This window comes from Drosophila grimshawi, unplaced genomic scaffold (genome assembly GCF_018153295.1).
Source record: "Drosophila grimshawi isolate 15287-2541.00 unplaced genomic scaffold, ASM1815329v1 contig_311, whole genome shotgun sequence".
In the NCBI taxonomy this organism is placed as follows: Eukaryota; Metazoa; Arthropoda; class Insecta; order Diptera; family Drosophilidae; genus Drosophila; species Drosophila grimshawi.
In genome coordinates this window covers 10,440,172-10,463,033 of record NW_025063098.1, presented here as the reverse complement: position 1 = coordinate 10,463,033, position 22,862 = coordinate 10,440,172, and the positions used below count along the sequence as shown (strand labels likewise).

The 22,862-nt window shown below is 39.0% G+C and overlaps 2 protein-coding genes across 4 annotated transcripts; both read right to left on the bottom strand.

The window, feature by feature from the left end:
* Positions 1–1,064: 1,064 nt before the first annotated feature.
* Positions 1,065–21,357, bottom strand: LOC6563666 (lateral signaling target protein 2 homolog). Its single transcript, XM_001989716.2, has 5 exons — positions 20,456–21,357; positions 5,170–5,310; positions 4,350–5,090; positions 2,940–4,294; positions 1,065–2,525 (listed from the first exon to the last, which is right to left on the bottom strand). The coding sequence occupies exons 1-5, from the start codon at positions 20,489–20,491 to the stop codon at positions 1,451–1,453; spliced, it is 3,348 nt and encodes a 1,115-aa protein (XP_001989752.1). The 5' UTR covers positions 20,492–21,357; the 3' UTR covers positions 1,065–1,450.
* Positions 21,358–21,982: 625 nt separating this feature from the next.
* LOC6563667 (bursicon) lies at positions 21,983–22,842 on the bottom strand. 3 transcript variants are annotated; one of them, XM_032737011.1, is made up of 3 exons: positions 22,570–22,842; positions 22,394–22,518; positions 21,983–22,323 (listed from the first exon to the last, which is right to left on the bottom strand). In XM_032737011.1, the coding sequence occupies exons 1-3, from the start codon at positions 22,706–22,708 to the stop codon at positions 22,057–22,059; spliced, it is 531 nt and encodes a 176-aa protein (XP_032592902.1). In that variant the 5' UTR covers positions 22,709–22,842; the 3' UTR covers positions 21,983–22,056. The 3 variants fall into 3 exon arrangements, with proteins under 3 accessions (XP_032592902.1, XP_001989753.1, XP_032592901.1); XM_001989717.2 differs by having other exon boundaries at positions 22,579–22,842; XM_032737010.1 differs by having other exon boundaries at positions 22,394–22,842.
* Between the last annotated feature and the right edge of the window lie 20 nt (positions 22,843–22,862).

Here is a 22,862-nt window from a genome sequence, read left to right as displayed (position 1 = left end):
AATTTGAAGTTAAGCAAAAACTAAACAGTTAAAGATGTATTCCTACGATTTGAAATAATGTTTGAAGTTGGGCTTTGATTTTCTCTTTTAAATTGAAAACATAAGAGAATTGCAAATTAGCAAACTAAAGTGCAAAGAATGATTTAATTTCTCTACATATTCATGGCAAATATGGAGGTTTTTTAAAATTGATTAAATGTAAACTCAGAATCATTTAAGAGCAAAAGCCGATTTCCACTAAAATTAAATAAAAACTCTGTTCTTTGTTTTTGTTATTTTTTTTTATTGATTTAAGCAAAATATCATATATATATACTCATTAAACTCAATTTACAGTTTTTTTTTTGTAATTTCTATTTTTTAAGTCAGAAAAATATATATGGATATATATGTTTGTATATTATATGTAAAACTGTGTTTTATTAGGTTTGAAATCAATTTCCTGCTAGCTTACATGGTTAAACATAAAATGGATTTCGTATAAGGTAAGAACTTTATAGCCGTATCGGGCCGACTATTTATTTATATTCCCTGTAACGTACCGTCATATATTAATAGTACATTGACTTAAGTTTACTTTTATTGGCTTTCTAGATCTAGATATCTTCAGACAGTTTGATAGAAAAAGAGAAATGAATGCAACACAGATTTGTTGTTTTTTAGATTTTTTTTTGGGAACATACAGGGTATATAAATAACAATAAATCACAATAAAGTTTTGCAAATTTTCGCTAGAAATTATGTCTATTATTCAGCTCAGTTTGCTGCACTTGCTACAAAAATATATATACACTATGTTCTATGATCCTAAACGAGTTGGCTGCTAAATGACAGGACAATTGCAACATAAAAGCTTACAATATTAGCTACGATCCACTTTTATGTTTCTAATGCAGTCCCTCCTCTGTCCCCATAAAACCCAAAGAAGATCTATTGAAATGCAGGCATACATATGTATATAGTACTATATATAGTATATGTTGCATTGATATATACGTATTTGTATATGCATGATATGAGCTGAAAGCATTTTTACAATTACAATTAACGTTTACACGTGTGAATGGTATATAGCTAGATGAACAGTTGCGTATATAATACATACATAGATCGAAGTCAAAGTATTTTATTGTACAGTTTTGATACGACACTCAGAGTTGGTCAGTTTGTGTTTTTAAGTGAATAAGATTTAATTTCGAAAAGGGATCATTTTCATGTGTAAGCGAATCGATTGATAATTGCTGCATTTGGGAGAACTGTGCCGTTTTGTCGAGGAATTAAAAAATCTTTTGTTTGGTTTGCGCATTAAAAAAAATGTTGAAAAAATAATTTTGAATAACGATTGCGATTCACAGTTTTCTTGTTTTCCATCCATTTGGATTTGGTCAACGGTTGGGCACGTTTTTGGTCTCACTGCTCTGCGCCTGCCAGCCAGCGCCAGCGGCCAATCCTAAGAGGCGCTTGCTGCCTGCGGCCTACCGCCTGCCTGCTGTGTGGGGCTATGAATCTGACTCTGACTCTGACCATGACTGTGGCTCTGACGCACTTCGCGCATGAAGCATTCGCGACAGACGCGCACCGCTTTGGTTAGGCCGTATTTGGGTAGCGGTGCCGAGGCATTGGAGCAGACGCCACAGAAGACGCCGCCACAGTTGCGGCAGTGATGACGTCGCCGTACCACTGTGAACGGTGTCTGGCAGGACATGCAACGTGGCGCCTTGCCATCGGGTATCCAGGCAGGTGGTGACATTGTTGTTGTTGTTGTTACTCCAGTTGTTGTTGCTCCCGTTGGTGTCGTTGCTGCTGTGCCAATGGACGTCGACAGTGTGGTGGTTGTGTTGCTAGGCAAACGGCGACGACTGCCACTGCGCGTGCTCACCGGTGAATTGTGCTCCGAGTTGGAACTAGTCGATGAGGCGCTCGATGGTGAATTGCTGCCAACGGAATTGTTGCGGTGACGCTGCAATTGTTGCTGCATCTGCGCCTGCTGCTGCTGCTGTTGCTGCAACTGCAATTGCAGCTCTCGCTGTTGCTGCTGCGAGCTGCTGGTCGAAGCCTGATCGTGATCGCCCAAACTACGACTACGCGCCACATGGCTGCGTGCCGCAGAGGAGCTGCTGCTGCTGTTGGAGGAGCTACTGTTGCCACTGTTGCTGCTTTGCACCGTCGCCAGATCAATGGTATTGTTGCGCTGCATTGTTGCGCCAGCAGAGTGACGTGCTCCGTTGGTGCCCGTATTGGTGTTGAACACATTGTCCAGCTCGGGATTGACCTCCTCGGCGGAATAAATGCTTTGATTGGAGCCGGCACTCTCTTGTATCACATCGTTTTCCGAGGCGCGAAACTCGAATAGTTCCGATTCCTTTGTCTTTTCGGGTATGTCGATGTCCTCCTGGGCCGAGGACATGTTCATAAGGAACACACTGCGCAATATCTGGCGCAGATCAGAGGCAAAATTTGTCTGCAGTTGATCGGCGACGCCAGCAATGCAAACGAACAGACGATGCAGCAGATTCTCAGTACTCCTGTAGTAATGAAACAAAAATAATGCTAATTAAGATTGGTTCAGATTGATATATTGATTGATTTTTCCACAGATTCGTGTGAATTTGTCAGTGAAAAAAATAGCACCACTCTCACAAGACATATTTTCAAGTCTTTTAAATTTCTGAATACGGTTTTAGAAGTGGAACACTCTTGCCAAAAAAATAAATCGAGAAAGAAAAACATAAAACATAAAAAACATAACATAAAAAATTGATTGAAACATTAAATAAATGAAAATCGGCGAAACATAATGATTTCTATTATTTTTCGTTACTTTTTGGCACTTTTTGCTTCAAATGAAATTTATAAATATATTGAAAATAATTCCATTATGTAGTGGTGCTATTATTATTATTATTATTTCTGCAACTGTTTGCCAATGTGATGCTCACTTAAACTTGAGACGCGCCGTGGTGTTCCGCATGGCCAGCGAGACATCATCGGAGAGTGAGGAGGCGGTGCTCGAATCCAAGCTGTCTTCCGTCTGTTGCTCTCCTCCGGATGTTGTTTTTGTTGTTGTGATGGTCTCGCAGTGCTCCTGGCTGCAGCGCTTGCGAGTGCTGCGATTTGCACGATGTGGATGCGAATGCGACTGATGATTATGATGATGGTGATGACTGCTGCTGTGACTATGACTGTGAGGTTGATTGTTATTGTGCTGCTCGTCCTGTGCTGCTGCTACTGCTACTGCTGCTGTTGGCTGATGGTGGTGATGATGGTGACTGTGATGATGATGATGATGATGGTGACTGTGATGCCGATGGCGATTACTGCTGCTGCGCGTTGTTGTCTGCTCGCTGGGTGATTTGATTGTCATCTGCTGATTATTGCTGCTGGGCTCATTGTCGCTGCTGCTGCTGGGCAAACGGAGACGCTGCAAAGTGCGTCTGGCGGCCAACATAGCAGCGCTTGTGCTGGGCTCATCTTCTGTATGTTGTTGCTGCTGCAGCTGTTGCTGATGGTGTTCTAGTTGTTGTTGTGGCTGCTGCTGCTGATCGACTGCAGTGGGATTGCCAAGCTCATCGTCTTCGCTGGCCACGAAGTTGTCCGTGAGTGGCACCTGTTGCGGCTGCAGCAGATTGCCCAGATTTGTGTTTGATATTAAATAGCCAGAGGCACAATCCGGTATTAGATAGCCAGGTGCACAATCGACGGCTGCCACAATAGCCTTTAGCTGTGCCTCAAAGAACTCATCCACTTCGCTATCACTGTCATCATTTAAGTCATGCTCATCGCTATCCAAAATGCCCGACTCATCCTCATCCTCTTCCACATCGGCATGCACGTCATCATCATCATCATCCTCATCATCATCGTCATAATCGCTCCAATGGGCTGGCGAATTTGTCGAAGTTGTCGCCGCCGACGACGTGGACGCAATTGAGTGCGACGGCGTCGGCGATGGCGCTGGCGATGCTGTCGGCGTGCTGCCCGCCGATGGCGACAATATGGACGGAGGAGTGCGAGTGCGACTGCTTGTTGCCGGTGTGGTTGCAGCTGCATTCACACTGCAGCTGCTTGTCTGCTGGCTATTGGTGGTATTGTTGTTGCGGTGATCCACCAGACGCTCTACGGGCTTGTGTGTGTTTGTTGTTGTGCCGGTTTTATCATTATTAGTGCAGTCACTGCCACTGCTGCTGTTGTTATTGTTAGTATTGTTATTGTTGTTGTTACTGGTGTTGGTGGTGCTGCTGCTATTGTTGTGCTCAGGACTAGGCGCCTCAATGCTGCTGGAGCCCAAAGGCACCTGCAGGAATACAGAGTGAGTAAAGCAAACCAAAACAAAAGTCGATCAAAAATACCTTCGTGTTGATATCCTCATTGGTGCAGAGGAGTTTCTCCAGCTGATACAGCTCCTGTTTGCTTAGGTTGCGCAACAGATCCCTGATCTTGATGAGGATCGTGCGAAATGGACGGAACATCTCCGACAGTTGATCGCCCGGCATGTCCATGTTCAGCGGCCCCTTCGCATAGACGACGAGCCCGGCAACAATTGCCAATCGCGGTATAGAGAACATTAGACCCGGATCGAAAGCGTCCACCATGTCCTGATCGAGCAGACCGACCTTGAGGGAACGCTGCAGCGTCTCCGAGAAGAGGACGCCAATCCACTGCTGCATCTCGTACTCGTGTCGAGACTTCACCTGCACCATGGCACTCACATAGCTCAGCTCGAATTCGGCGAACAGATGATCGAATATCTTGAGGCTCTCGTACAGCTGCTCCGTGTTCGAGTCGTTGAAGTCCAAGTGCAGCGTCTTGCTGTTGGGCACATTGTTGCGCAGACATTGATCGCGCAGCAGGACACGCACATGACCCAGACTCTTGGTAACGGCCTGGGCCAGTGGACGCATCTCTTTGCTCTCCGACTCGCGATTCAGGATCGATGAGCCGGCGGCGAGGCACTCGGCGCCAAACCACAGCTGACCGGCCAGATTCTCTTGCAGCACCTCCTCGGGAAATTTGGCGCGAAAAGCGCGCGGATCACGATCTTCGCCCAGCAGCTCCTCCATTATCATGTTCGTAATGGCCAGCACTTTGTCCTGCACACCCCCCCCCCAAAAAAAAAAAACAAAATCAGTTCCGTTGATCAGCTTTTCAGTTGCCCAGCTTCAAACTTACCTGATTTTGACGCAGTCTGCTGACGAGACGCGTACAACGATCCGGCTCGGCGCGTCCATCGAAGCTGTCCAGCTCACTGGCGACGGCGGTCAGCGAACGATCGGCATGGTAGAAGCGTGCCAGCAGCGATTTGTCATCAGCCTGCAAGAATAATTAATGCCACAATAAGGATGTAATTAGTAAGAAAGTTTGATACAACTCAAGGATATGATGCATATGCGCAAATGAGTGAACAGCTGTCAGCAGTTTCTGTTTTTAGCTTCAATTGTTAAGTGAGGCAACAGAAGCTGCTGCTCACTGCAATTGTTTCACAAGCGCGTGCAATCAGTGGCAATAAGTGGGAAGTAAACACGGATGAGTAATGAGCCAACCAAGCAGCGCTTGCTGCACGCTCGATATGACTAATTTTTCAAATTACAATTTTGTAAGTATTTAAGTATTTCAAACTATTCTATTTATTGACTTAATGAAATTATTATCGATTGTTATAAAAATGGAATATTATTTTTACGCTTTTCCATAAAAATAGTTTTATATAAATATTAATGAATAAAGATATAATCAAATGCTCGCTGATTAAAACTGCGCAACATTTCAAGTTGCAACTGCTAGATTTATTTTGATTTAAAAACATGTGTATTAATTAAAAATAATAACAAAAAAAAATGCTATTTGGAATACATTAAGTATGCAAATTTTGTTCAGCACGAAGCTGCCAACTTGTTGCAAATAAAAAGCTTCATTGAAGATCGAACCAGCGAACAGAGAGAGAGAGAGAGAGTGAGAGAGGAGGCACTGGTCCCTCTCTCTCTTTCTCGCTCGCTCGCTCTCTCTTTCGTTCCGTATCTTGCTCTCTTGTTCAAGATATCAAGTTAACGGGCAGCTGAACTTGTTTTTTTTTTTTTTTTGCTTGCTTTACTTTTGCATTTGTGAACTGTTGTTTAAATATGAAATGAAAAAATAAAAGCGGCCAAAAGGCAACAACCAAAAGCTAAATGCGGTGGAAGGAAACGAAATGTGCGAAATGTGCTTATTATAAAGGCAAACACGTCAAAATGCGTTGGCTTTGCCGTTGACTCCACTCCAAACTGCGCAGTTCGACACGCTGCAAAGAGCCGCGACAACTGGCAAGGGGCAGGGGGCAAAGCGGACGAGAGCAGCGATTAAGCGCGAACGCTTTGAGTAATTCCAAAAAGTTTTGCAAGCAAAATTATTTAGGGAAAACACACACTCACAATGAGATATATAGCTTAATTGCGACAAAGTTTTCAGTTGATTTTCCATTTAATGAATGATTCACAACAAGTAAATCGATGGCTGGCAAAGTGTGAGGCGATTTGTATGAAATCACAAGTAAACCGAATTCGTTGCCAGTTGAAAGCGGCGAGCGCAAAGCTCAATGCCAACGTTGCTGGCTGGCTGGCTGGCTGGCTGCCTGCCTGCTACAACATGTGGCAATTCCATTTCCATTTGTTTACACAACATTGAAACGTGCAATGAGCGAAAATACTCCGACCAGCAAACACAAACACACACACACACATACATGTGTGTGTCGGGGGCAGGCAGCAGCTCAAAGCTGGCCGTTCTATTGGGCCATGTCTAAGGTACACATGCAAGGCCGTGAGTAAATAGTTCAATGACTGACTGACTGCCACCCGCCTCGCTCTCTTCTTACCCCCTCGCTCTTTCTCTTATATTAAGTCGTCGCAGTTGATCGGCAATTTATTGCTTAGCGCCGTCAGTTTTATTGCGGCTTATTTAATTTCATTTTTGCGACTTGACAAACAGTTAACAAAAACTCGGCTCAAGCAAACAAATAACCAAACATCAATAAATGTCTGTTTGAAGACTTTCGTTTGTTGATCGAGCGAGCTTCTTTTGCGTTTACTCGCGTTTCGATTATGCACTGAGGCCGGTGTCATTGACCGGCCATGAGACCAGGCTAAAACTACTAAAAAAAAATCTATAATTATAGTTAAGTTATTTATATGTTAAGTTACATTCGATTTAATGAACATTCGTGTGCCACAAATCTCAATTATAAGTAAAAGCAGACAGTCGCAAAGCAAATATGTAATTAAATATTCCAAGTTCGTTTCGGCCAAGTTAATTGTAGTTAGGGCCGGCTAAGGCGCCGTCAAGGATACAAAAGCTAATTATTACAGCGCCAATGGCATTTCAATGTAACAAACATATATAATCGTATATAATTGAATCTATACACCAATTTCAATACGAAGATATATGAATGTTGACGCGATATGGAATTCGCCAAGCATTTTTAAATATATGCCTCGGCTTATATAAACTTCTGTTTTCTTGGTTAAGTTTTATTTTTATTACTATTCATTAATGCGTCACTCATGAAATTACGCCGTTTCACTTATAAATGACGAATGTGTGGGTCGCTGAAGTGAGTTCATTTTTGATAGGCAGTCATTTCACCTACATGTATATGAACTATTTGGGTTTGGCAACAAATGGTTTCAGGTTCTAAGTAACTTTGGGCAAACCAAGTAAAAGTTTCACCGAGTTTGTTGTTTTACATTTGGCAGCAGTTGATTTGTCATTGCTAATTCTACTCAAATGAATCGTACAAAGAACTTCGTAGACATTTCAATAAATAAAATGACCTTTCTTCGCACTGCTTCAAGTTCATTTTAGCTGCAAGAACTTTATGTGTTGTTTTTGCGTGCAAATTAAATTAATTAATAATTAAATTATGGTATCGAAATTCCTTAAAAGCATATAAGTTTATATATTTTGTATATATCACGCATATAAGCGATTACTGATTTGTTTCTCGCAATTACTTTTTATGTGGCATTTGAATTATTATTTTAATTGTTCATTTTTGGTTATCGCAGCAACGAAATAATAAATTAATGTGAGTAATCGCATCGAATATCGCTGATAGCACACACAAAAACACACTCACACACACACACACACAAGTACAGCTAAAACTCTCATTTTTTCATATACTGAAAAAATGTAGCAGACAGACAGGTGTTTTGTGTGGGTTGCGGCAGCGAGGCGACTCCGGCTATGCTTGCAATTTCAAGGTGAAATTAGAAAAAAATGTTGAATGCCAAAACGTTAGTCAATAAATTACTAGCAGCAACAGCAGCAGTAGCAGCAGCAGGTTTTAAGGACATAGCGCCTGACGTCACGAAAGCAGCTAAAAATAACCTTGCCACAGCAAATCGCAACAGCAACAGGCGGCATCAAACAGTATGGCAAATGCCACAGTCCTTGAGTTACCCAGAACGAGGACGAGGATGAGGATGAGCACTGGGTGCTTTACTACTCGACGACGACGACGAAGGTTGGCCAAAAATAGATGCAGATGGAAATCGAGGTGGTTGCATGAAGACCGACCACTCTCATAAAGTGGCGCCACATCGGCTGCAATTACCCCATCTCTATCCTGCTAGCACACTCATCTGTGGAAGCACTTGACATTGAATATATGCGACATGAGGTCGTCCCGTTTCTAGCACTCAATCAGACCATCAATTGGAAAAAATATATAAAATAGAAGACGAAAAATAAGCAAATGAAAGCGTGCCTTGATTAAACACAGCGCGAAATGCGAGCAATATTCAGAATGAGGTGGAGACCCAATGTTGACCCTACAACATGACCTGCTTGAGAGTATATATATATATATATATATATATATATATATACGATTGTATAACAGAAGACTGAAACGTTTTCTTCTTCCCTGTCCGGCACCTGACGCACTCAGTTAATTGGCGGGGGGAGGTGTTTGACATTTGAATACATTTAATGATATTTCAATTGAATTTAATTACTGAACAATTGATTTCCAAGTGAAGTGTCAAATTGAATAGACTAACAAACGGTGAGAAAATGATCAGAACACTAACAGCTGTTCCTTTCAGTCTGGCCTACAAGTTCATGACAATTGGTTTTAGTTATCAGCAATTGTACTATATATATGTATATATATATATTGACAAACATCGCTATGCCACTATAATCGACATTCGAGCAAAACAAAGAGCGTCGAGTTTAGTAAACACCTCACATGAAATGGCCACATAAGCAAAACAAGATAATTTTGAGGCTTTACCTATATAAGTGTTACTAGTATAAAAAATATATATACAAATGCTAACAGCAAATAAAATGCGACGCAAATATAAAGCACAGGTAAAATTAAAAGTTGAAGCACAATTCCAACTTAGGAAGTAGAAATCAAATTGGCACATGCGTTAATTAAATAGGAATTGATTCAATTCCAAAGAATTGGGAATGCCTATTATAAAAATAATCCCTATTGTTGAATAGTGTAACTGAACAAAAGAATAAATAAAGAATAAAAACGGACATATGGATTTTGGAGAATAAATGCAATAGTACTTATAGATTATTCCTGAACATTTATTTGATTTTTTCCTTTTACTAATAAAATCAGAATTTATTTATTTTGAATTAATTGATAGGCACAAATAGCATTCTTAGTTATCAGCAATAGTCACACAACTTTTCAACATTTTATAGTATATAGAAAGGCCGCCATAACATAGTTATTGCTTTTGCATATATCGCGATTTAATGTGGACTTCCCAGCAATTTAATTAGTTTTACAATCAAAATTAAACATATTAAATGTCACGCAAAATACGCTAAATTGCATTAAATATAAATGTATAATTAAATATTTATTTTCACTTCTTTTTTCTTTTCAGGCAATGCACGAATTCGAATTGCTTGTAAAAAGATTGTGAATTGGTGCAGCTAATTGGGAAACACTTTAACAGGGGAATCTGCGCAATTTAATGAGGCGCTCAAAAGTGAGTCATGGTCACATTAATTACACTTATAATTGATAATGTATGTATGCAAACATATGTATAGAAAATGAATCGACAGTATAACACACTGAAAGCTATTGTGCTCGTATAAGATTAACACAAAGCAAAATCTTGCCCTGAATTTTAAAAGCAACTTATGAAGTCGCCATTTTACACACAGTTATTCTGATAGCAAAAAGAAAGAAAATAATTTTACATTGTGGCAGAGTACACACTGAGAAGTAAGATATAAATATACATATGGTAAATTGCATGATTCAAACGGATACTCATATTCAAAATTTAAACAAACAATTTTTGTTACTTTTTCAATTTCCGGGTAATTAGGGGAATGCAATGGCCGAGAGTACACTCAACTGCCAAAATTATCATAATTTCCTTAATATTCTGCAAACATAAATTAATGGTTCCGGCAAGTCGCTGAGAGCGGAAATGGACCCTCACACTGGATCAGGTTCCATTCGTATGCAGTTTGAACGAAGTGGCAACGCCCGCGTTTAAATTGAACTTATTATTATATCACAATTTATTCAATTTGTTTACAAAACTTGAAATTTGCATACGTTTCCAAACAACAATGGACAAGAGAGAGAGAGAGAGAGAGAGAGAGGGAGAAAAGCAAACAAACTGTAAGCAGAGGAAGAGGCAACAAGCCAACAAACTAACAAAACCACAACAAACATCGACAACAAAAGCCAATCCAACAAATTGCCTAATAATAGACTGATAGACAACCGCAAGCAACTCATTTAGGGCGATAGAGACTAGGCTGACCCGATTACGTATTCATGCACGACTCATATGTATATATTTGGACGTAACCCATCCGTTCATCATCCTTACATCACTTGATTTAATTATTTTAATCCAATCTGATTAGAGGCAATGGTATTTTTAAAACATTGAGTGATTTACTGATAATATATATGAGAATTTGTGATTAACAGAGAAAACGAAGAAATTAATGTTATAAGTAAACATCCTAGTCATGTGCATGATTAAGTGGGTACTAATGAATTGTCTTAAATGTCACTATATATTCCATAAATAGAAAATGCTTAATTTGAAATTTCTCGTTGACTCGTTGGCATCTTACTTGACTATCGAGAGAGTTATGGAATTTTCTCGATATCAATTCAATTCTCGGAATTGCGATATATTATCAGTTATCAGATTTGAGTACCAAGAACAACACACGTACCGGAAACTTCACAAATACCCATGCTTAAGTGCATAAGCGAAGGGAGGAGCTTTCTTCGTTGCCTGCTATTAGATTTACGTTGGGTATTTCTAGCCCAACACAAGAGTGTATTGTTTTACCAGCAGCAACCAAAAACAAAAACAAAAACAAAAAACCCGTAATGTGACCTTCCCATACGCAGTATTGCAACCTACTTTCAGAGATGCGGCTGGCTCTTCCCATCGAAGCTAAATAAGATACTTTTGCAATCCCGCGAGAAAAGCGAAACCGGGTTAAAACCCAAAACCAGCAAACAAGTTCGTTCCCGGGTCGACCCACGGATGTATTATGGATGTATTTTTATAAAAGCACTCGTTTATTATTATTATTATTATTGGCTATGGGCGCCACTGGTGTTGTGTTGCCCATTGATGATGACAAAGACGATAAACCGCAATCGCTTTCACTTTTTTCTGTCTTTTCGGTATTTCTGTCGTTTGTTTACTTGTTTCCTTTTCTTTTTATGTTTTTGTTTGATTTTTTTTTTGTTTGTTTTTGTTTACCCCCACGTACAGCGCTGAGGTTAGAGTGCAAGATACGCCGGGCAGACGACAAGCGTTTAATCATTCGATAAGCGTTGTCCGCGCTCTCGGAAGTGACGCGTCGCTAATTGAATAAGCAGTCATTCTCAGCTGGCCAGCTAAGCAGCCAGCCAGTACACAGAAAGAAATCAGAAGGTCAAATCTATAAATGATTTTATAGTATATACTCGCTTTTGTGTGTCAAACCGGAATTGGAACCGAAATCTGGACTTCTTGTTTACCGATTGAAATTCAGAATCCGAATCGGAATCAGAACCTATAGTTAATATTTTTTAAAGCCTAACTACCTGCTCTGATGCCAAATTTGAAGCTCTTAGCACTTCGACCCATTTGTTCATACAGACGGACAGACAGACCGACATCATTAGATCGGTCTTGTTTATGCTACTGAAGAATGTATAAATCCATTCTTACCGGAATATTTATGCTTTACGAAACAGAACCGGAAACGGAACCCAAAATCATCAAATCGCATTACATACAAAATACGTTCTTCTTTTATGCTACCTTTTAAATACGCAAATTTCATAAGAATTTCTTTCTGTGTAAGGTGAACATGCCAAGGGGGCGTAGTCATGTGTTTTATTCCGCAGCAGCGCAAAACACGCGCCTGTTTCAACTACCCCTCTCTTGGTCACTGTTTCTGATAGAGTTGAGCAGTCGGCTTTCGCATCTCATTGATATGCTGGGGCGCAGTTCGCGTGGCATTATGCAACAGACGCTGCCTTAAGCTATTGATAAGCAGCAAACGAGCACTAGGGCTCAACTAGCGCCGCCTAAGCACAGCTGGATGATGATTAGGTAATATGAGAGTGCCCCTCCAAAGTTGTCTCCTGCTGCTGCTGAGGCTGCTGCAGTTGCACATTCGAAAGTAGGAGATTGGCGTCTGGCCAGCCAGTGCATTGCACTACTCGCAATGCAGACGACGATGCGACGAGATCGATTCGATGTGAATGGGAAAATTTCACCGCTTTTACTTTTTTCCCATTGCACGCGTCGGTCAGCGGTCTGTTTGGCTATAGGTATATGTTATATATGTGCATAAATATATATATATATATATATATATATATATACATGTATAAATTTATATTTGAGTCTTTTAGAAAATGTAGCTGTCAACGCCAAACTCGAAAGCGTAATAATTGACACATTGTTGATTGTCGTAACAAAACAAACACCTGCAAGCGGTTCAAGGGGGATGTGATTATGAGGAGGTGTGAGTTAATGTGTCATATGTGCACATATTAAATTGTAACATCGATTGCAGTCCGTGTTTTCTGACGCTTCTAATCAGATCCACAACTAAGTAGACACCACCAACAGCTGTCTGAGCGTAACACGTTGTGATAACATTTGCTGATAAGCCATAAACCTAAATGACAACCGCACTACGGCAACATCAAAAGTTTATGGCACACACTATATATTTTATATTATTCCAGAACAGTATTCGATATTGATTGCAAGCGCAGCCAACTTAACGCTCGTGCGTCAAATAATTTCGTGTTGCCAGATCGTTTAAAACATTTTAAACATATTTATTTATATTATTTTTTTTATATTTATTTTATTGTATACATTTTTGTTTTGTTTTGTTCAAGCACGTTGTTGTTGCAATAGTTGCATTAACTAGTAAAAATGTCATGAAATCATTATTTAACAATAAGTTAACAATCTCCAATTTACGAAACAACTTTCATACCTTACATTATCGTATGAGATTTATGTGAACAATGCCAACCAAATGGAATTGAAAAGTGCCAAGCCAATTAACAGTCAAAACTTTGAGTCAATGTTTTCACCCGTCAATCGTTCGCTCATAAATTACATATGCGGTCTCCTCTATAATAGATTAAACAACATTCACACTCTGTTAATTTATATGTATGGCATAGAGTGTATATATATATATATATATATATATATATATATGTTCCATAATACACAACATTTTCTGGTGTTCAAGTTGGCGCGTTGCGTTGCTTTTATTTACTTACTCATGTAATCAATTCTCAAATGCCACCCCACTCTACTACACGCTCCAGGGCGTGTGTGTATTATCACTTGATTTTAGTGCTTGTTTTGCCGCATGCGTCACAAAGGGCACAAAGCAGACACACACACACATACATAGTTATATATTTGAGGGTGTATGTTTTTAACAAATTGAGTTTTTTAGTCTCATAGTTTCCAATGTTTTGCTGCGGTTTCTCAAAAACCCTCAACGATATTCGTCCATAAAAAAATTAGAAAAAAAACCATAAGCTGGAGGCTCTTATTTACGGCATGATGAAAATAAAATATCCTAATAAAACTCAAATATCTCAAGATATTTTTATGCATAAAAATGTTCCACTCATGCTGAAAAATTTCGACAATTTTCTCCAGCTTATTTGGCTCAGAGAGTGTCGATTACTATTACAATGTTCAATTGGGTATATTTCTATATATTTTACTGTTTCACATTCCATGACAAAATTATAGTACCCTCCTTCGAAATGGTAGTAATTGAATCGTACATATAAGTATTAACAACAAATAAAATGGTTAAGCAAAAATGCGCATAAATTTCTAGCGAAAAACATCACGTGCAAATCATTTGCGATAATCATCTTAATAGCGAGAATTACTTTAAACGATATTCAAGTGCACACAGTATGTGTTGTGATTCAAATGAGAAACGTGGATTTTCCAGCTAAGCTATTCATCTATTTATTTATGTGTCGTAATACAGCGTTTTCTGTGGCCAGTGCTAGAAGCAAACCAAAATGGGGCCACAACAAAGATGACGACGAGCGCAAAGCAAAAGTTGTTAACAGCAACAGTGGCACATGTCAATATGGCCCAAATTTTATGAGCCAATGGAGAACAGGTTGTTTTTGTTGTTGGCTGTAGCTGTTGCGACTGCTGTTGCTGCTGCTGCTGTTGGGGGCACGCGCAACAGGCCGCGTCCGCCATTCACTTGACGACACAAATAACACTCACACACACACTCACACACAGAGATTGTTGCTGTGATCTCTGCTACGGTTAACGGTGCGTATACGCATCGAACTCATTCATAAAGTATTTGCAGTTGCACTGTGAGAGATGGCGTCGAAGCAAGAGGAATACAAATAATACTCTGCTATTGCTACTGATACAAATTTAAACAGAGCAATTGCAGATTGTTCCTCTGCCGTTTTCAAAAGCAATAGTCGTAGGTAGAGCAAAACAAAATGTCATTGTGCTCTCCGTATTGGTAGCAATAGCAGAACAGACCAAAAACGGAGCGAGAGCCTATCGGTCGAACTATACAGTATGTGCTCCTGCTCTATAGTAATCGTATATTTATTTTGCTCTTTTGCTCCACTGCTGCTGCTATTCCGTTAGGTCGTTTTTAATGACATTCCTTATGGGCATTTTTTTACTCTTGTTACGCCTATTGCTCTTGCAAAAGACAGAGCAGAACAGTTTATGCTATTGGCTCTGTGAAAGTTCGTAGCAATAGCAATAGTAAAACGAAAAACTACGAAGGAGCGTAGCTTTTCCAATTACTAGTGAAATATTCACATATCGCTACTAATATGAAAAACTTATTTGTTGAAGAGGCACAACTAAAGCATATATATAACATGGGACAATATTAGTATGTGTAAACATTTATAATTTGAGGAAACAATAGAGGAAACAACAAGCAAATAACTGAGTAATGAGAAATGGCAAAACAATTTAAGTACAGTGAACGCTCGAAAACTAGAAACTACAAATCTAAGAACGCATTATTAACTTATAGCTTATGTTTATCAAATGCTCTGATAGTGAGCCCTCCCATAAATAGAGTAACACTTTTGTTGTTGTTATTCAGTATTATCGTCTGGCATAAATATGCATTTTGTATGTGTGTGTTTGTGTGTGTAATTAGAGTAGTCATGGTATTACAATTACCCATATTAAGCTTACAATTAGCAACTGTACTTTGCCACTGGTGTTGGGTATTTCATTTCATTTCACTTCAGTTTTCAGTTTATTTGTATGCTGTTTACTTCCTCGGCACAAGATGGTCATTGAGGCGGTGTTTTTTTTTTTTGTAGCTGTTTCTTTCTTTCTTAGGGTTAAGAAAGCGTTACGAAATATATATACATATTTTGAAAAGCTGCCGCGCCGCATTTTGCGAGTGTCATGCAGACGGGTTCGACCTCAACACCACCCCTCCAAGCCCTAATCTCGGCCAACCTATCTGTTTCTTGTGCAGCTTTCTTTAGGCCAAACATTGATGTCAAAAATGACTGTTAAATGGTTTCCCCCCTCATTTTTTTCTTTTTTTAGTTTCTTATTGTAATTGTTAAAATGGTTGTTTGCCATTTTGCCTGCTCATGATTTTTCCTTATACAACACAACCTTATAATCGAGGCAGTCAGAGTTTACTGTGTTAATGGACGGTTTGTGCTCGTGGTGCGAACTTTAAGTGTTTTACCCTTGCAACACACTCCGACTCCGAATACAGCCAAAAAATGGAATTGTAATTGTTCAAAAGTTGTATAAAAAGAAACACTGACATTAAATACATTTTTTTTGATTATTAAAGCAAAACCAGAAAAAAGATAAGCAGACAAATAAATACGCTGCCTCAAAAGTAGAGTTAGTTGCTGAAAATTTACATTTCAATTACTCTGTTCAAACGTTAAATTTTAGATATATGTTTTATAGCATTGCCAATAGTCAGCCAGTCTGGCAAACTCACCATACCCTGCAACAACAAATGTGGTTAGAGTATGTGCAAAGATTTCACTTTTAATGAGTTGATGGGTGTTTTTTTTTTTATCTTTTTCTTTTAGCTGACAGGCAATAAAGCAATTCAATGCCAACTTCAAACAAGTTAATGACGCACAATTGTTTGTTCAGACACGCAAAACTCCCAAGAACAATGCAAATATCATTAAAATAGTCGTAGATGTATCTATATACAAACATAAACACATATATCACACTTAATGAAATCAGGCACAAATAATTGCGAATTGTGCTTATTTAAGATTCGCAGTATTCCGTGTTTCATAATTTTCTGTCTAACAACAGGTATGACGCTGGTATCTCTGAGGTGCGTGAGTTGGCACATATATATCTATATACACATATATGTATATATATTTATACGGAAGATTCAGAATCAACACTTGCCAAAGGTACATAGCGAAATTTGCAAATAAACAAACAAATAGAAGCAGCCACGTGTGTTTAATAAGCGCACACGCATACATACACATACACACACACACACACACACACACATACACCCACACATACAATTTACATATAAACACATGCGGAAAATACAAATAGCTTTAAGCGTTGATTTCTAATATTGCTTAAACTGCTTTCAGTGTTGTGTAAGCTTTTAGATTTATGCACATACATATATACATATATTTGATCCTCCCCCTTTTATACACTATTTCGGGTTTACTTGCTTGCCAAATGGACTTGCATTGTTTTAACTGATTATGCAGATTCGCTACGCTTTTACTGCATCTCTCTCTCTCTCTCTCTCTCTCTCTCTCTCCATCTTTCTTATTCTCGCTGTTTTTATGTAAATTTCCAAGTTTGTCGCAGTAAATTGCATGCCATGACTGAATTTCGTTGTCCTATTGTTGTTCTTTTTCTGTTTTGGATAGAGCGTTGCCATATTGTTTAATTATGAGTTAGATTTCTGCGGCAAGCAATAATAAATCTGGTAACTCTTGTGCCATGCACCAATATACAAAGAAAATGTATGCATATAAAACTTTGTCCACACCTGCCTTGATTCATTAGGGCCCAGACCAGACAGGCGAAAACAAAAGAAAATTGCCGCAAGGCAAACACACAAACAATGCTGAAGCTCTCCAGGAAGCAACTGGCGGATTACACACACGTGATGTGTGCAGTCAGTCAGTCAATGAAATAAATAAAGAGAAGAAGAAGCAGAGGCAGACACGATGCACATTTTCTATTTCATTCACTTGCTGCTGCTGCTGCTTCTGTCGGCGACGACGACTCTTCTTATTTTTACTTTGTTTTTGCTGTTATTGTAAGCGTAACGTTATTTATGAGGTTTGCGAGCAAGCGGCAGTCAGACAAAGAAGTGTGTTAATGGACACACAACAAAGAAAAGAAATTGCACAAACTGCACAACACTAACCAACGATCGAACGAACGAACGAAGCAACCGGAAAAAGTGAAGCAACTAAACTCCAAAGCAGCTTGGCTTGATTTCGTTATTAATTTTAGCTGTGCAAAAACCAACAAGAAGGAAAAGCATTTCATACATTTCACAGATTCACAGATACACAGATATATATATATATATATATATATATATATATATATATATATATATATATGCATATATATACATATATATATATATATATATAAGTATGCTCGTTCCTATGTCTGCACATTAACAGCGCCTTATGTATAAAATTTAATGCATTTATTACAGTGCATCGAGCGTAGAAATTTTCAATTAAACGCAAATTAAAAATTGCCTATATACAAAAACAAAAAAACGCCTTTATTGGGGAAGTGCCCAAATCGATTGAGCCATATATGTACTTGGACTTTGTTCACAGTAATGCCCAGATTGAGGAGGGGGTAATACCAAATGATGTCGTTAGGTAATAAGTACAATATGTGGTTAATATAATTGCATTTGCCATTTCCTCAGATCGTTTAATTTGATGTTGATGCTTTACTATACTTATAATTTTTAGTTGATTCAGTCAGTTGTCATCATTTCTATTTATTCTGATATTCAATATTATCCGAGATTGTGACTAGAAAATTAAGAACTATTTTCCAGTCGTTTCGTTGAATTTGTTTATAACGCTTAACACGTCCTGAATACATTTTTAACTAGCATTAAACACACATTATTTTTTCGCCCATTTTCCATTTCCCTTGATATTAAGCTTATTCATCAATTATTCGTTCAGTCAGTCAATCAGTCACATAAGCCAGTTTTAAGTACGTATCGTGATATTATTTGTTGATCCGCCAACTATCGATCGCCACTGACCTTTAGTTGAGAGCGGAGAGAGGTTAAGGGTCAAGCTCAAAACCGATCCGTTTTGTTAATGGATTTTTGTTTTGTGTGTGTAGTAAATCGTTGTTCCTAATTTCATTTTTATTCCGTCGCTTGCAATGTATTCCGATATACACACAAAATGAGCAGAGGGCCAATCAAAACGTCAATCAGATTGATGGATTGACGGGTGATACCCAGCAGCATCTAAGCCAAATTTCTCTCCCCAGCAGCACTTAAATTAAATTGGGATAGATTTATTTTGGGAATCGCCCCAAGAACAAGAACTTAACGGGACTCTCCTCTTGACAGTTCCAGACAACAACAGGAACAACAATTGGGAGCGTTATTCGATTTGTTGTGCTTGTTTAAATTTAGATTTCAATGAATTATTTCGAGTGAGTGATATGCTGGCTAAAAATACGAATACTTCAATCTTAAATCATGTATTGCTTGAATGTATACAATATATTGATATATGGATACATAATTAAGGTTAAATGAATTCATGATAATCGCACTTGTCTTTATGGAAACATATATTACAACATTTTCCATTCCATTAAAACAAGCTGTTTTGCAAAAAAAAAAAGTAAAATAAAAAATTTCCCATCTAAAGCTGCCATTTTCAAAGTCGTCTCACACAATTACAAACGTATTACCTACATAACCATGTGCACATATACATATGTACACACACACTCATATATATATATATATATATATATATATATATACATATACATGTTTTTACAGACATTCACGCCTTTATTAAAATCAAGAACAGCTCGTAATTTACAACACGAACAGAGACTGGCGCCTGCTGCTTTTGTGGTTTTTTCGCTTTTTTTTTTTAAATTGTATATAGTGTTGCCAAGTTTTACTAAGCTATAGCTAAATAAAAGCTATGGGTTTGTGGAAAGAAACCTACTATAAATTTCGATAACATCGATAACAAAACTAATAAATTCCCCATAATTAATACTTGGAAAAACTAATTTTGTCAACACTGGCATTATTAAGTATTGTGTTCCGCACATTTTGCCAATTTGAATAGTGCATTTCCACTATGTTAATGCAACTGACATGTGTTTATGTGTGCTTGGTAGCTGTTATTGTTTATATGTGTTAGCTTTTTTTCCAAGTGCTGGCAACGTCAGCGAATTAATCATGCAAACCCCACTGCCAGCAATTACTACGAATGAGGAAAACAAAAAAGAAAATGCGGTTAAAACGCAGCTGGTCGTGCATGAGAGAGCGAGAGAAGGATAGAGCAGCACTTACACACACACGCACATATGTATACATACGCCAGGGCCAAAGCAACGCAGCGATGACGTCACAATGTTAGCAAAGAAACATTCGCTGCAGCGCTGCTTGCTTTTGTCTGACACCATTTGCGCTATTGCTTTTAATTAATTACAGGTCTGCTGCTCCATTGTGTTATTTTCTTTGTACATATACAATATATATATTTAGTTGATAAGACGGAACTATTATACTGCGTGTGTGTGTGTGTGGGTGTCTGTGTGTGAGTGCACACAAATGCAAATGAGGTTATCAATGCATTGTTGTTTTGTTGTTTACCGTTTGTTCGCATACGCACCTTGGGTTTATTGAGCCACTTGCGAAATGTATCCATGGTTGTTTAGCGGCAGCCGTCAACGTCAGCTTTACAGCTGTTGACACGCTGTTAACAGCTCAGCCACCTTCCTCGGCCCCCCTCCTTTGTGTAAAACAAAATGATCAGCACTGTCAAATGATTTGTTGGCTCCAATAGATGGCGTCGTCGTCCTTGCCCAACGCGCGCGTCTCACACACAACACAACAACAATAACATAAACGTAAGGCGCGTACGACAAAAACCGAACAAAACAAAAGAAGAAATATGCAAGTGAGAGGTGACTACAATACAACGATATATTCGTTCTGCTTGCTGCTTGGCCACACTGAGTCCGACCAACACAAGTATGAGTATGAGTATGCGTGTGTGTGTGTGTGTGTGTTCAACTACTGTTGCATTCGCGTTCGCGTTTGTTGTTGTTGGATTTTCACTTTTTGGGCATTTTAAATACACTTTTAACGAATTTTACACTTTTTGTATAATATGAAATTTGCTCGTCTCATGCTTCCTTTTGTTCATTTCCAAGTGCTAATTTTTTATTTTTATTTTTTTTTTTGTAATGCCCGTTTTGCACTTTGCTTCGTTTTTGACTTTGCCTCGTCGTTGAATTCGTATTCGTTTTTGGATTTTCGGTTTTGCCTTCAACAATTTTAACACACACACGCGTGACTCTTCGCGTGCTCTTTCCACTGCTCAGACATATCACATGAACTGCATTTCTTTACGTTGAAATTGCGTCGATTTGTTAAAATTTATAAAAATATGTTAAAACTGCATGGGAAAATGGTTTTTGTGCAGCGAAAAAACCATTAAACTCGCGCAACACTTATCCGCCCTACCGTTTGCACAAGCGAAGCGTGTACGTTGCGTTCAAAGATTTTTTTCGACTAACAGATCTTAACCTTTTTTGTTATTAAAAATATGTTAGCCAACTGTTAACAAGCGATAACATATCCGATAACATATTCGATAGCACTATCGATTGCTGTTGCCTAAGTTAAGGCTGGTATGCTGTTTACAAAATGGCACAGGAACAATTCCAATACGAAATCAGGTTAGTCACAACTGCGCGAATAGTAATATAATAAAATTATAATAAGAAATAAAACAATCACTTTCAACGAGAGGAATTTTGCCCATTTCTAGTTGGCAGAGGAGCAACATGCTCATTTTTGCGTTAACATGCATCATTTTTGCGCACCTAGTTTCCGTTCAGAATTTATAACTAATAGAAAGGAAATACTTGAAAAAGGGTTTTATCTGTGCACATTAAATTATATAATATTTAATTGCGCACGTTAATTGCATGCAATATAGCTAGACATACATACATATATTACGCATAGCATGATTCTGAGCTCAACTGAATAAAAATCCACAGAGTTGCCATATGGCTCGACTCCAAACTTTTTTTCGTTGGCTATAAAATTTAAAAATATTTAGAGTTGCCGTATGGCTCAAATATTAACTTGTTTTACGTTGGCTGCAAAATGTGAAAGAAATGTAAAATAGTGCGGCAATTAAATGTATTTTAATGAGCAAATTGTGTGCAAAATGTGATTATATGACAGTTATGACAGCTCCTACTGCAGGGCAATGCGTCGAAAGTGATTGTTGAGCGGCCCCTCGTCCGAGTAACCAGCGATCTCCTGCGGAATAATGCCCGACTCCTCGATGGAGGTGCACGGACGACACATGCACTCCAGCGGCGCCTTGGTCAGCACCTTCTTGAATTTGCGCTCGCCATGCTTGACTTTAGGACAGAACAAAGAGACGGCTGCCTCGCGCTCCCCCGACTCCTGGCAGCACATACAAGAGCGTTCCATTTGCCAGATTTTGCTGCCCGAAACCTAAATGGGAGGAAGGAATGCCTGATTGATTGATTGATCAATTGACAATAACAGGAGGCAGCCTGTGTACCTGTATGTAGCTGGCACAGCGACCCACGCAGGCAAACGATGGGATTGGCTTGGGCACACAGCCCGGATATTGCAGCACATGAATCACTGGCGTCACCTGGCAATCGTCTCCAAGATGGCCAATATCTGCAAATGCCATAATTGCTATAAATGCCAAACGCCCATTGAGACAAATACCTTTGATACCATTGTCGTTTCTGGACACCGCATTGTCCGACTGCGCCATGCACAGCTTCAGTAGACTGACCAGGACGCAGTACAGCAAGATAAGCACAAATATCCGATTGTTCTCGTGGCGCAGCAAATGTGGAAGCATTTTTCGTTGTCACCCCGAAGTCGCGACTTGCCCTCAAATGGAAAACGCTCTCAGCCGCCCGACGCCTTTTATAGATGGAAACGTGTCCATCGCTGTCGCCTTTATATGACTTATTGTCCAATAAAGAACGCTGCCAGGCTGATGAACAAACAAT

Coding starts and splice junctions, on each gene's coding strand:
- LOC6563666 (XM_001989716.2), bottom strand. CDS start 20,491: ATGGATACATTTCGCAAGTGGCTCAATAAACCCAAG. Junction 5,311..20,455: donor AGTGGCTCAATAAACCCAAG/GTGCGTATGCGA, acceptor TTATTCTTGCAG/GCTGATGACAAATCGCTGCT. Junction 2,526..2,939: donor ACGGCGCGTCTCAAGTTTAA/GTGAGCATCACA, acceptor TCATTACTACAG/GAGTACTGAGAATCTGCTGC.
- LOC6563667 (XM_032737010.1), bottom strand. CDS start 22,708: ATGCTTCCACATTTGCTGCGCCACGAGAACAATCGGATATTTGTGCTT. Junction 22,324..22,393: donor GCTGTGCCAGCTACATACAG/GTACACAGGCTG, acceptor CCTCCCATTTAG/GTTTCGGGCAGCAAAATCTG.